Source organism: Ursus maritimus, unplaced genomic scaffold, assembly GCF_017311325.1.
Source record: "Ursus maritimus isolate PB19 unplaced genomic scaffold, ASM1731132v1 scaffold_2, whole genome shotgun sequence".
Lineage (NCBI taxonomy): Eukaryota > Metazoa > Chordata > Mammalia > Carnivora > Ursidae > Ursus > Ursus maritimus.
In genome coordinates this window covers 36,977,604-36,990,421 of record NW_024424452.1, presented here as the reverse complement: position 1 = coordinate 36,990,421, position 12,818 = coordinate 36,977,604, and the positions used below count along the sequence as shown (strand labels likewise).

At 58.3% G+C, this 12,818-nt stretch overlaps 1 protein-coding gene across 3 annotated transcripts in view; it reads left to right on the top strand.

Annotated features, from left to right (window-relative positions):
• TBC1D24 (TBC1 domain family member 24) overlaps positions 1-5,771 on the top strand; it is a 22,074-nt gene extending 16,303 nt beyond the window's left edge. For 2 of the 3 annotated variants that reach the window (XM_040635494.1, XM_040635493.1), the window contains exons 4-10: positions 234-251; positions 713-871; positions 1,977-2,040; positions 2,965-3,060; positions 3,275-3,497; positions 3,855-4,025; positions 4,737-5,771. In XM_040635494.1, the coding sequence (XP_040491428.1) occupies positions 234-251; positions 713-871; positions 1,977-2,040; positions 2,965-3,060; positions 3,275-3,497; positions 3,855-4,009 (715 nt within the window). In that variant the 3' untranslated portion in view covers positions 4,010-4,025; positions 4,737-5,771. The remainder of the gene's footprint in view (positions 1-233; positions 252-712; positions 872-1,976; positions 2,041-2,964; positions 3,061-3,274; positions 3,498-3,854; positions 4,026-4,736) is intronic. The other variant, XM_040635495.1, reaches the window with a different exon arrangement.
• Positions 5,772-12,818: the final 7,047 nt, after the last annotated feature.

Genomic DNA, 12,818 nt, shown 5'->3' with positions numbered 1-12,818 from the left:
TGGCTGCCCCCCCCCCCCCCCCCGCCCCGAGCACAGCACCTGGGGGAGCCAGGCTGGGAGGGGTCCACAACGTCCCCACAGCGTCTCGGCCTGACCAAGCCGTTGGTACGGAGACCCTTCTCCTGGGCCACAGGCAGGTGCGTCCCAGCCATCAGTACCTGCCACTAACCTGTCCTTGTCTGTTTTATTTTTCTTCCTCTTCTCTGTATCCATTGCTTCCTCCTGTTTTTCAGTGTTTCACTCTCTAAAAGGTAGGTCTGTTACCACTGCTCCATGCCTGGCCTCTCTCCATCTTCCGGCCTGGCTGTCCCAGGGCCTGGCTGTGTGCTCCGGCTCTCAGGGCTGGCTTTGGCAGTGCTGCCTTAAAGCCTGGCTGATGTTCAGCCTCTGTCTGTCTGCTCAGCTGCCTCGGATGTGTGTCTGTCAGTGCTTGGCTGGCTCGGAAGCCTTGTCTTGCCAGAGCTGGCTCACTCTCTGTCCCCATTTATTAGAGAAAAGGTGCTTTTGTCCCGGCCCAGGCTGGGTGCTCTCCCCTCTGGAACCTCTGGGGGTGGGGCTCCAGGGGTCAGCGCCATCCCATTTCTCCCTCAGTAGGTGAGAAGCCCCCCCCCCCCAGCTTAGCTTACACAAGAGGCTCTGCATCCCTCCAGGGTGGGGGGCGCGGTCAGGGCTGGGGTCCCGTTGTACTCTGAGCCCTCCCCGCTCTCCCCAGGCAGTTTGTGCACCTGGCCGTGCACGCAGAGAACTTCCACTCAGAGATTGTCAGTGTGAAGGAGATGAGAGACATCTGGTCGTGGGTCCCCGAGCGCTTCGCCCTCTGCCAGCCCCTCCTGCTCTTCTCGTCCCTACAGCACGGGTACAGCCTGACCAGGTAAGACCCAGGAGACCAGCACACGCTAGGCCTGCCCTTCCGAGTTCCCGAGCCATGGACTCCCGGAGCCCGCCGGTGCAGGAGGACAGAGCGAGCCGTGGAGCCACTCCAGAACATTGTGGTGGTGGCTGGAGATGGGCCCTTGGATATACTGGGCAAGCCCCTGCCTCTTCCTGGGGGCCCTCCGGAATTGGAACTCCTCTTACTCCCAGGCCACCCACACTTCAGGGGTCGTTGCCCTGCATGCACAGCACAGCTCCAGGCTTCTGTGTAGGTGTTGTGACAACACGGGAGGCAGAACCCCACCCAGGAGTGTGAAGAATCCTAGCACGGGATGACCCGTGGCCTTGGGTCTCTGCTCTCCAGCCCCCACTTGGCTGGTCCACAGATGGGGCCAGGGTGCTCCGCAGGGCCCCTCAGGGCATACCGCCTGCCAAGCAAGGCAGCTCTGCCGGCTACAGCCCCAGTCAAGCCTCCGATGGCAGGTAGCCTCAGAAGTTCCTGGCTTGGGTCACAGGTGATCCCACAGAGGTGGCATAGCTAGAGATACCTTCTCCTGCTCCCCACCTCTGTGCTCTGTGGGAGGCCCGGCAGGAGCGCGGGACAGCCAGGCAGGGCCACCAGGGACGCCGAGCAATCCCTGGGCGCTTGGTGCCACCACAGTGCAACGTCAGGCCTCCTCAGGCACTTCCTGGCGTTGCCTGTCTCCCAGGCTCAGGCTCCTGGGCACGTTCCGAGCTTTCCTAGAGCAAGGACCTGTTCCTCTGGTCTTGTCTCCCGGAAGCACCCGGCACGTGGCCGTACCTGCTAAGGGCGATCTGCTGTGCCCCCCCCCACATCATACCAGGCAGACGTCTGAGGTAGCTGACTGCTCAGCCCCCAGGCTGCCTGGCCTGGGCTCCGTCTTGGCTGAGACGTGTCCAGGCCAAGGCGCTGCCAGGTCCTTGACCATCATGCCTGGTCCCCAGAAGACAGGGAGACCTGGTTCCCAGGCCCATCTACCCCAGACAGCCCGGGCTTCTCGGATGCAATGGGCACCAGATGCTGTGGCCAGAGGTCGTGCCAAGCGGGATGCCAGGCTGGCATGTGTGCTCTTTGCTCCCAGGTTCTATTTCCAGTGTGAAGGACATGAGCCCACCCTCCTACTCATCAAGACCACGCAAAAGGAGGTGAGGAGGGGTCCTTGGCTCTGATGAGCTTCGGGGAGGGTGGGTGCTTCCCTGAAAGCTTCACCCAGGCATTCTGCACTTAGGGTCACGGGGTGGAGTGGGCCCTCCATGGAGGGGTGAGTCCAGCCTCCCCGAGTGACCACCAGGGACCCAGGGACCCCTGTCCCCCTGGGCGCTCTCAGCTCCTGTGAAAGCAGCCTGACCCCCCACAGCCTGGCTTCAAGGAGCACTGCAGAGATAACCTAGTGAGCAAGGCCCTCTCTCCCCTCCACCTGCTGTCTTCACCCGCCTCTACCACCCTGATAGCTAGTCATCAGGGCCCAGCAGTAGCCGTCACCTGGAAAGTGCCCTGAAGCGTCTAGGAGAGTCCGTACTCGCAGGCCTCCAGGGGTATTGCTCCCGCTAGACGCTCCTTGTTCCTTGGCTTCCAGACCTGCACCCATGGGAGTTTGAGGTTCCTCACCCTGTTCTGGACCCTGTGTCTGCATTCTAGCAGGTGACTCACTGTCAGACACTGGGGGCCAAGCCTGCAGCCCCTCACAGGACTGAGTCTTCTGGTGAAATCTTGTAGTTTGCTGGCTGACGGGGCTGGGGAACATTCTAAAGCAGGGTCATCTCTTGGAAGCTTCTGTGTGAGGGACACCCCTGGGGTTGGTGGCCAAAGTCCGAGTGCGGGCATGGGCTCCTCCCCGTACTTGAGGGCCAAGGAGGGAAACAAAAGCATCCCCAACAAGCCGATGCCGGCTGAGGCGGCCACCTACCCATCCTCACTGCCCGCCCCATGCCCTCCAGACTCCGACCTCCTCACACCGCTGGCCACCTCCAGCCCTTGCCCTCGGGTTGGAGCAGGGGTGCGGCTCTGCCAGCAGTGCCCCCCAGCAGTGAGCGAGGGATGCTCCTCACGCCCCGGGCCTTTCTCCCCAGGTGTGTGGGGCTTACCTGTCCACAGACTGGAGTGAGAGAAACAAGTTTGGAGGCAAAGTGGGCTTCTTTGGGACCGGAGAGTGCTTCGTGTTTCGGGTGAGTGAGTCTGCCAGGGTCCTCACCCCACAGGGGACCCCGCTGTTGGCTTCTCGTTGGTGATGGTCAGACCACACTGCCGCAGGCCGTCGCCCTGTGCAGCATTTCCCCAGCCCGGGTGCGGGGCCTGGTGCTGACGAGACTGGTGGGGGACATGTGCAGGAGGACCCGTGGGGGACCGTGAGCTGTGACTCATGCTGCCCTTTGCCCTCAGCTGCAGCCTGAGGTCCAGCGCTACGAGTGGGTGGTCATCAAACACCCGGAGCTGACCAAGCCGGTGCCCTTGGAGGCCCCCGCCGCCCCGTCCCCGCCATGCCGCCCTGTTTCCTCTGACCCTGCTGACCGCCTCTCACCCTTCCTGGCAGCACGTCACTTCAACCTGCCCTCCAAGACAGAGTCCATGTTCATGGCTGGGGGCAACGACTGCCTCATCATAGGTGGGCACCCCCCGCACCCCAGACTGGACTCCTGCCAGCCCTTGGCCTCTTAGCCTAGGAGATAGGTGCAGCATCGTGGGGTGCAGAGCTCCTGCATGGGAGGTGCTCCCCACGGGCAGAGGAAAAGAACTGGGATTGCGGGGGCTGGAGCAGGTGCGGGGGCAGGAGTGGGGACAGGAGGGTGGGCGGTGGGGGACCCTGGCCCGCCCTGTGGTCTTTGAGAAGTCTCTGGCAGGGCCAGGTCAGGGACAGCTAGGAAGCTTGCCCCATCCAAGTGGAGATGCTCAGAAGCGGGGGGAGAGTGTCTCGGGGGCAATGCTGGACAGAGGGGTGGCCACTGACCGGAGCATCCCGCAGGTGGAGGGGGCGGCCAGGCGCTCTACATCGATGGTGACCTGAACCGGGGCCGCACCGGCCACTGCGACACTTTCAACAACCAGCCCCTCTGCTCTGAGAACTTCCTCATCTCGGCTGTGGAGGCCTGGGGCTTCCAAGACCCTGACACCCAGTGACGGGCCTGCACAGACGGTGACTGAGCCGTCACCGTGGGGTGGGGGTGGGGCAGGGGCCAGGCCCCCTCTTCAGGGGGAGGCAGTGAGGAACAACCCCCGTACGGTGGGCAGCATCGAGGAGCAGCTGGGGCCCTGGGGCTGGGTCGGCCAGAGGATGCCCGGAGCTCAGCTGGCTGGGCCTGTCCCTGCTCAGAGCTGCTGCTGCCTCAAGCTTGGGCTCAGGCCCCAGTTCTCCTCTGTGGAGGCATCCTGTGCCTGAAGCCTGGAGGGGCCACATCTTGCACCCCCTGAGGCTTAGTCGCTTGGTGCGAGGCGGAAGGGGGCGGGGTGGGGGCAAGACGGGCAGAAGGAGCCTTCCACCAAGTGTGGGGCCATGGCGCCCCCTGCTGGTGCTTCTGAGCATAGCTCCGGACCAGAGTCCTGCGGCCACAACGGGTCCTGCAGCCGGTGGCCACCTGGCCAGCGGCTGGCGCGGGAGGCTCCCCAGAAGAGACAGGCACCCTGGGGACTGCTCCTAGGCCATGTTCCCCTGCCCCTCCCACCTCAGGAGTGCCCGCCTGGGGCTTCTAACCCCATGCTCTCCTCCCCAAGCTGGCCTCTTGGACAGTGAATGCAAGGGGAAAGGGGAGGGCAGGATGTGTGCTGAGCTCTGAGCCCCTCCTGAGGGAGGGCCGAGCACCAGTCTGATGAAGGGCTGGAGGGGACATCACTGGTTCTTGCATTGCAGAGCCTGGGGCTTCTGCTGGGCCTCGCTGTGGGTCCATGCCCGAAGAGGCCGCCCCAGATGGCCCAGGGAGGGGCCCTCCCTCTGCAGCTGACCCCACACCAGCCAGCTCCATGTCCAGGAGAAGTGCGGGCCCATGAGGGCTTCTTCAGCCCTCCTCCTGTCAGGGGCTGCCTCTGCTCCCCGCCAGTCTCGGCAGCAGCCCCAGGATCCTGTCCAGACTCCTCAGCATGGCATGCTCGTCTTTGTCCGTCCCCACACGCCCCAGCTTGCTAGGGCTGCCCCCTCCCCAGATCCCTCCCATGCAGCTCCTTCACATGGGCCTATGCATCCCTCTCACAGCCCTGTGGTGGGCAACGTAGCATGGTTTTCTTGTGCTGCCGCCTCTGCCCCTTTCCCTGCCTGGCCTGGCCCCACACAGGCCCTGCCGACTGTAGGTGCTAGTGAAGACTTGTCAGGGAGTGGTCTCCTGCCTCGTGACCTCCCTCAGCTGGTCCTGAGGGCCTGGGCACCCGGGGGATGGGGAGGGGAAGCTGACAGATACCCGAGCAGCCATGTGGAGCTGTGGGAGCCTGGGCCACAAGTGCCAGGGGTCTCGCCCCCAGCCTGTTCCCCACGTAGCTGCAGCCAGCCCCTCGGTGTCCCCGTGCGCCACGCCTCTGCTGTTTCCATCTCACTTGTTCCTCTTGTGGGGCATTGGCCCTCCTCTGCCCACCTACTCCAGTCTCCTCTGAACCAGGCCACTGTGGTGCGGGAGGAAGGACCAGGAGCCCTGTGTGGCATTGGGCCAGCCACGAATCTGCCTGGAACTCGTTCTCCAACTGTAAAATGGGGCAAGTCATCCTGCTCTGCTGTCCCTGTGGGACTCTCGAGAGGCTCTGAGGGGGACAGTGTGAGCCCCTAGTGAGAGGAGAGGTGCCGGGAGGCAGTGTCACTGCCCCCCCCCCACTGCCGTCCTTGTCCCCTGCCCCGCGTCCCCACCACCCTCTGTTGTAGCGCCAGCTTTGGTGTTCATTAAATATAATCTTGTTATATGAACTCCGAGAGTCCAAGTCTGGTCTCTTCAAGCAGAGGGGCCTCCAGGGGCTCCCCTGGGCATGCCACCGAACGGCACGGGCGCCAGAAGCTGCACCCTCGTGATGCTGGTCAGTGCATCATCTGTGGAAAGCTGACCCTTTGCAAGTGGTATTCCAGCGTTGTCTACACGGCTCCCTCTTGAGGGAGGCTGGGGGATTCTTTGTCTGGTGAGTGAGTCCAGAGGAGTCTCTGTGGCTGCCCTGAGGACCCTCAGGGTCCAGTCCAGGAGGGCAAGCGCTGCTTAGCCGCCGTGTCTGTGTCTAGTGTGAGGTCTCTGTGTGCATGTGCACGGTACTCCGTTCCCTCGGCTGGCACGTCTTCTTCCCAGCTGTCCCGATGAGCAAAAAGGTATGTGTGATTATTACCTTCATTTTTAATTCCTATCTGTTGTCCTTGTTATGTATCAGGTGTTCCCAAATGGAACATGTTTTGTTAATATACTCCATCATTTATTAGTACCTAAAATTTGCTTTTGATGTTAAAAATAGCTAATGTTTTATGGAATTGTGTGACAAATTATTCATTTTTCTTTTTTTTAAAGATTTTTACTTATTTATTTTTTAAGATTTTATTTATTTATTTAACAGAGATAGAGACAGCCAGCGAGAGAGGGAACACAAGCAGGGGGAGTGGGAGAGGAAGAAGCAGGCTCATAGCTGAGGAGCCTGATATGGGGCTCCATCCCATAACACCGGGATCACGCCCTGAGCTGAAGGCAGGCGCTTAACGACTGCGCCACCCAGGCGCCCCTAAAGATTTTTATTTATTTATTTATTTGGCAGAGAGAGTGGCAGCGAGAGAAGGAACACAAGCAGGGGGAGTGGGAGAGGGAGAAGCAGGCTCTCCGCTGAGCAGGGAGCCCAACGCGGGGCTCGATCCCAGAACGCCGGGATCATGACGTGAGCCAAAGGCAGACACTTAACGACTGAGCCACCCAGGTGCCACAAATTATTCATTTTTCTAGAAACATTTAAAAGTTTATTTTGAGGGGCTCCTGGCTGGCTCAGTGGCAAGAGCATGGGACTCTTGGTCTTGGAGTCGTGAGTTCAAGCCCCATGTTGGGCGTGAAGTTTTCTTAAAAACATTTTTATTTTAAAAATAAAACAGAACATAATTTAAAGCAGTTCATTTAATTAAATAATTTGTTAAAGTAAACTATATGCCTTTAGGGCTTGAGAGCATCAGTTTTTCAAGAATAATTTGTAATACAAGAGTAAGTCATTTGTATTATGAATTTTTCAGAGTTTTAATTGCTGAATTAAAATTAGTATTTCAACTTTTCCTGCTTTTACAAGCCATGTGCCTATTTTTTTTAGTTTTTCATGGCAACTTGTTTTAGAAAATTCTGAAGATTTCAGGCTTTCAAATTTATAGTCCCCTTAAGTATTTTATGTTTAATAGATTCAGTGTTTGTAACTTTTAATTTGGAAATAATTTTAGACTTACAGGAGAGATGCAAAGATGCTACAGAATTTCCAGAGACCCTGCCCGGCTGCTTCAGCACAGCTACGGGGCGTGTATCCAAGCACAGGTGAATGTCGGTATATCATGCTATTAGCGACAGATTTAATCCGATTCCTTCGGTTTTCCCACAGTCCTTTCTCTGTCCCAGGGATAGATTTAATTTGTACAGATATTTACACTTTTATTAAATCCAGAATGTCCTCAAAATTCACAAGACTAACACTGGTCAAAAAAAACACACAAATTGCCACTAATTCGCACTGTGAGGTCTCAGGAAAGGAGGCCCGTCTGGACTGTGCCGGTCATCCGCCCCCGATGTCTCATTTGCACGTGGAAGTTACCAGCTGAAGCAGGAGTACAGAGGACGCCTCACACACGCTTCACCAAATCGAAGTTAGAAGAAGTGCGTGGATCTTTAAAAATAATCTGGTATAAGACGAAATGATGATCTGGAGGACTTAAGATGGCAGGGGAGTAGGGGACCCTAAGCTTGTCTTGCCCCTGGAGCGTAGCTAGTGACCCAACCATTGTGAACACCCAAGCAATCAGGTCTGAGAGAACAAAACCGCACGTCTACAAGTAGGAAAGCGACCACCTTTGGGAAGAAACCAATATTGTGATGTATGTTGACTGACTAAAATTTAAATTAAAAATTATGGTCTTCATTATATTAGTGTCAGGTTGTTGTCAAGAAGTGAGGAACAGTGTCCCGTGACTCATCGCTGCAGATGAAATGCCTCACACATTGGCAGACACGTTCGCTTGACCCGACTGCATGGAATTTATTAACTCTGTGCTTGGGACCAACGAAGCAAAATCACTGGACACGCTGGGGTGCAGACACACCATTAGAGACCTTCTCCTTCAGATTGCCGAATCCGCAGGTGTATTCCCTAGCTGGCCAGCTGGCTCCAGCTGTGAGAGGCGCCCCTGAGCAAGGGTGCCGGCGGCGACATGGAGGGTCTGGGAGCGGACCCTTCCTCCGTGTCCTACTGACGTGCACTGCCCAGCAAAGGACACTGCCAAAGGCTAGCGAGCTAATGATTAAGGAGGAGAAAGGGCCGTGTGAATCACTTTACCTTTCCATGGATGAAGAATCGCGAGACCCAGCGAAAGCAGACTGGGGTGTAGTGACTGGGTGTGTGGCTTGGCAGCTAAATCTAAGTTGGGAAAAGTGAAAATGATTTAGCAACATGGTTGCTCAGTGTTCACTTGAGTCCTAAATAAAACTAACACTAGCGGAACCTCACTGACGCGTTTGCTGTGAGAGCGTTTCTGTGGAACGGGAGGTGGTGGATGCGGTGTGTCTGGGAAGGACCGCCTGCGGGTGCGCGGAGGACCAGGAGGCACGGGCCTGCAGGAGGATGCCTCCCTGGACGTCTCTCTCCACTAGGAGCCACGCTCCGCTGCACTTGCTCCCGTGGCCAGCGCAGACCAAGCCCCTCCTGGTTTTGTTTACTCCCGTTCATGGCGCCCTCCTGCCGACTTGCACCGCCAGTGCGAGGAATGAGGGGAGCAGCCTGGGAACCTCGGTCCAAAGTCTCCATCCAGAATCGCACTGATCCGTCACACGGGAAGCCCAGTATCAGCAAGTCCTCCTCATGCAAAATGAGAATATTTTATCTGGAAGTTTGTATAAAGCAACATTAATGTCTTCCCGAATACCTAGCGTTTTAATTGGGTGTGCCGATATCCTCTATAGAAAACCACAAACCACAAGACCCGTTTTCTCTGCAACCGGGCAGATGCCCATCCTGGCAGGACTCCTCCCGGTGCTGGACCCTGCTGCCGGAGCCCCTCCACCCCTCCACCCCTCCTGGGGCAGCCGTGGGCTCTGCCTGTTCTGGGAAACTGCTTCTCTCTTATCTTCCTCACACTGTAGGCGGCACCCTTTTCCCTGCCGCTCCCTATTCCTCTGTGGGGCCCCCTACAACACTCTGGTTCTCCTTGGCCGCTTCCTGCTGCCCCACCCCGGGGTGGCCTGGCCCAGGTTTGTGTCGGCCCCCAGGGCTGGCTTTCTCTGGGGCAGGCTGTTTTTCGGTTCCTCTGCTGCCTCGGGGCCTTGACACAGGCCTGTGGCCGGGCCGGAGTTCCCCACCCTCAGTAGCTGGGGTGCTCCGGCCCCAGGACGCTTTCCCTGAGGCCCTGGAACCAGCGCCCCTCCCCCCCTTGAGCCTGTCAGCCCCTGTGCTGCTGTCCTGTGCAGGGCGATTCTGGAGGGGAGATGGGTGCGCTGCTCTCCTGCAGCAGTGAGCATTTCTGGGGCCCATGGTTGGCGGGTGCCCCCCAAACTCCCTGCAGCCACAATTTACTGTAAGCACTCTTTAGCGTCATTTTGTGATTGACCTCGAGACAGTGACATTGGCCTGTTCCCTGGGGAGGGGCGGCCCTGGGCACAGAGCAGTAGCCTTCAGATGCCTGCCTCCTGCAGCGGCATTGGCTGTGGTGACCAGTGACCCTTGTCTGCACGGAGCTCAGCCTGCCCACCCCCACTCCCGCGCCCGCCAGCACCTGCCCTCAGCAGGCCCCTCTGTGGGCCTGGTCCAGGATGCTGGTGGCCCAGCTCACATCCGCCCCCTTCCCTGCCATGGAAGTGCTTCGTTTTGCCTTTTTCAACGTGGAGCCTAACCCTTTGGCAGTGAGCGGCTCGGGGGCATTTGGCACATCCACGGTGCGCCACCATTCCCTCTAGTTCCATGATGTCTCACACCCCGAAAGGAAACCCATGCCCGTCCAGCACTTGCTTCCCAGTACTTCCCGTCTGACGGGTTCTGACAAGGTGAAGGGTGCACCTGCAAGAGGGTCAACGCAGTGTCCTCGTGGGAGATCTTCCCCCCGCGGCCCCCAGGGGTCCCCGCGGTTAGCGCCTGCAGCCGTGTTCAGGGAATGCACCCACGTACCCTTCTTCAGCCTCCTGCTCGTCCCTTAACCCCAGCTCAGGGACTGTCCACCCTGACACGTGAGCACCTGCTTGCATCCAGCAGCTGAGTTCCGTGCTTGCGATGGGCTGTGAGTTAAGGACACACTGGCTGCAGGCTCTCCCCTGCTCCAGACCCCCTTCATCTGTGAGGACCTTGTTCAGAGACCACCCCTCAGGGGCCGTCCAAGCTACCTGGTCCCACCCCTCTTCTGTATCATCTCTGTCTAGTAACCACAGTTCTGGTGCGGCACTGGGATGTATCATCTGCACATCCAGCCCCCCCACCCCCGGACTGCAAACTGCTGCAGGGTAAGAGCCCTCTTCCTCGATTTCGTATCCCAGAGCCTAGCTTGGTGCCCGCACACAGTAGGTACGCAGTAAGTGTTAGATGGAGGGCTCAAGATTGAAGGCAGTTGCAAACGCTGGCTGGTGGAGGTAAACCCTGAATGAGCCCAGACCGGACGGAGGCTCCAGGGCACATGATGCCCCTTACGGGCACCCTGAGAACCTGCTAGGGAGCAGGCGGGCCTGGGTCTCACAATGGTATGATTTCCAGCTGGGGACCCAGCTGTGAGGGGGAAGGCAGAGGCGTTTGTCCCTCATCACACACCACACCCCCTCGCCCAGGCCTGCCTGGTGCTGGAAGGCCAAGGGGGAGGTACCCTGGGTCCCTCCTGGCCCCATCACTGGTCACTGGATGCTCCCCGAGCCCTCCTGTAGGAGACAAGGCGGTGTCGTAAGCCACACGGGCTCAGCCCCGCTGGGAGTCAGAGTTTAAATTCCACTTCTCCCTAGCAGGTTGACCAGGGCAAGACGTTTGACCCTCCTAGGCCCATTTCCTTGTCCACAAAATGAGAGTCATGGTGATAACTTCCTCAAAGTGTCTTTATGAAGATTATATAATACCCTAAAAATGCTTAGGACACGGCTGGCCTACCATTAGCTGTATGTGCCAGGCATTCTACCAGGGGTCAGAGATACAGTAAAAGATGCACAGGGACCCTCAGTAGAGGAGGTATTGAGTAAAAAAAAAAAAAGGTAATAATGGAGTGTGAGGGATGAAGGAGGGGTCTGAGAAGGGAGGAAGAGAGATTAGGAGGGCTTCCTGGAGGTGGTGGTGCTCTAAAGCTCGAGTAGAACTCCCTAAACAAGAAGGGAAGGAGAGTAGCTGGTGCAAAGAGAGCCACAGGCTCAAGGACACAGGTGAGGAGGGGGCAGAATGAAGGGGGGGCGGTGATGGGGATGGAGGGGAGGGGACCACCAAAGGGTCCAGCCTGTGACAGAAAGACGTTGAAGGAGTCCAGGAATGGAGTAGCTGGTCAGATGTGCCAGTTAGATCCTCTGGCTTCAGGGTGAAGAATGCACTGGGGGGAGGGAGGTTAAGACTGAGCAGGCCAACCATGTTAGAGGCTGTGAGGAGACCCCAGCCAGCAATGAAGGCCCAGTCAGAGGGCAGCGCAGGGACAGGGTGGGGGCAGAGCTAGGAGCAGGAAGCTGCAGGATCTCAGGGCTCGGTGAGTAACGAGGAGTGAGCAGTGGCGTGACTCAAGGCTGCTGGTGCGAGCAGTTGGGTGGATGGTTGTGTCTTTTGCCCAAAATGGAAATAACAGTGTGGAACAGAATGGAAGGTGGGGGTGGGGTGAGCTCAGTTTGAGACATGCTGGTTTGAGGTGTCAGCAGCCCCATCAGAGACCCAGTGTGACCTCTCACACGGCATAGAAAATGAGAGGACAGTGAGCACAGCTGACCTGCTCCCCAAGCCCAAGGAGGGAAATGTCTCCCTGAGTCTTAGGATTTCAGCCACACTGGGCTTGTGTGCTCTGCCCACCTCTGTGTTTTTGACTGTGCTGCTTCCTGACGGTAGGGTACCCTGCCCCCCTTCTTTGGTCTGAAGTCTCCCTCTGCACACAGTCCCCCAGCCAGCACTGGCTCCCTGGCCTGGGCTCCCCTGGCCCTGGGTCCTCAATGCCTGCGGCGGTGAGTGGCCAGGCCTGTGGGCAGCTAGCTCAGAGGGCCATCAGGGCTGGAGAGGGGCAGGTGAGGGACAGAATGATGTGAGATGGAGGACATGATTGCCCTGGGGTGGGGTGGGGCAGGGGGAACCCTGGGAATACCAGGACAGACGTGAGGCTGAGGCTGCAGGGCCTGGGCCTGTCCTTACTCCTCCCCGTGCCCCCAGGAAGAAGGAATGAGAGTGTAAGGGCTGTAGGAGGTGAGCTGGAGAGAGAGGGAGGAGGGTGTGGTGAGGTGGGCAGCGGGCCATGCGGCAAAGAGGCCCACTCAGCCTGGCAAATGTCCCTCGGCTTAGAGAAATGGCAGTCACAGATGACCTTGGCAAAGGCAAGGGGCTGGAAGGGAGGGCAGGTGAGGTGCAGACGAGGAGTGAAGATTTCTCTTCCCAGAAGTCAGAGTCTGGGACAAGGAAGAGGGCGGCAGAAGAAGGTGGGGAGGCCTCTAGTGGTATGGCAGCCTCCTCCCTTTTGAAACAGGACAGACCAGACACCCGTGGGCTGCCAGTTCAGAAGATGGAAGACCTGGCCTCGCCTCAGGGAGGAGGACATGAAGAAGGTTCCTGTGTAAGGTAGGGCTGAGGCCAGTGGGAGGGCTAGGCAGGGGTGGTGACC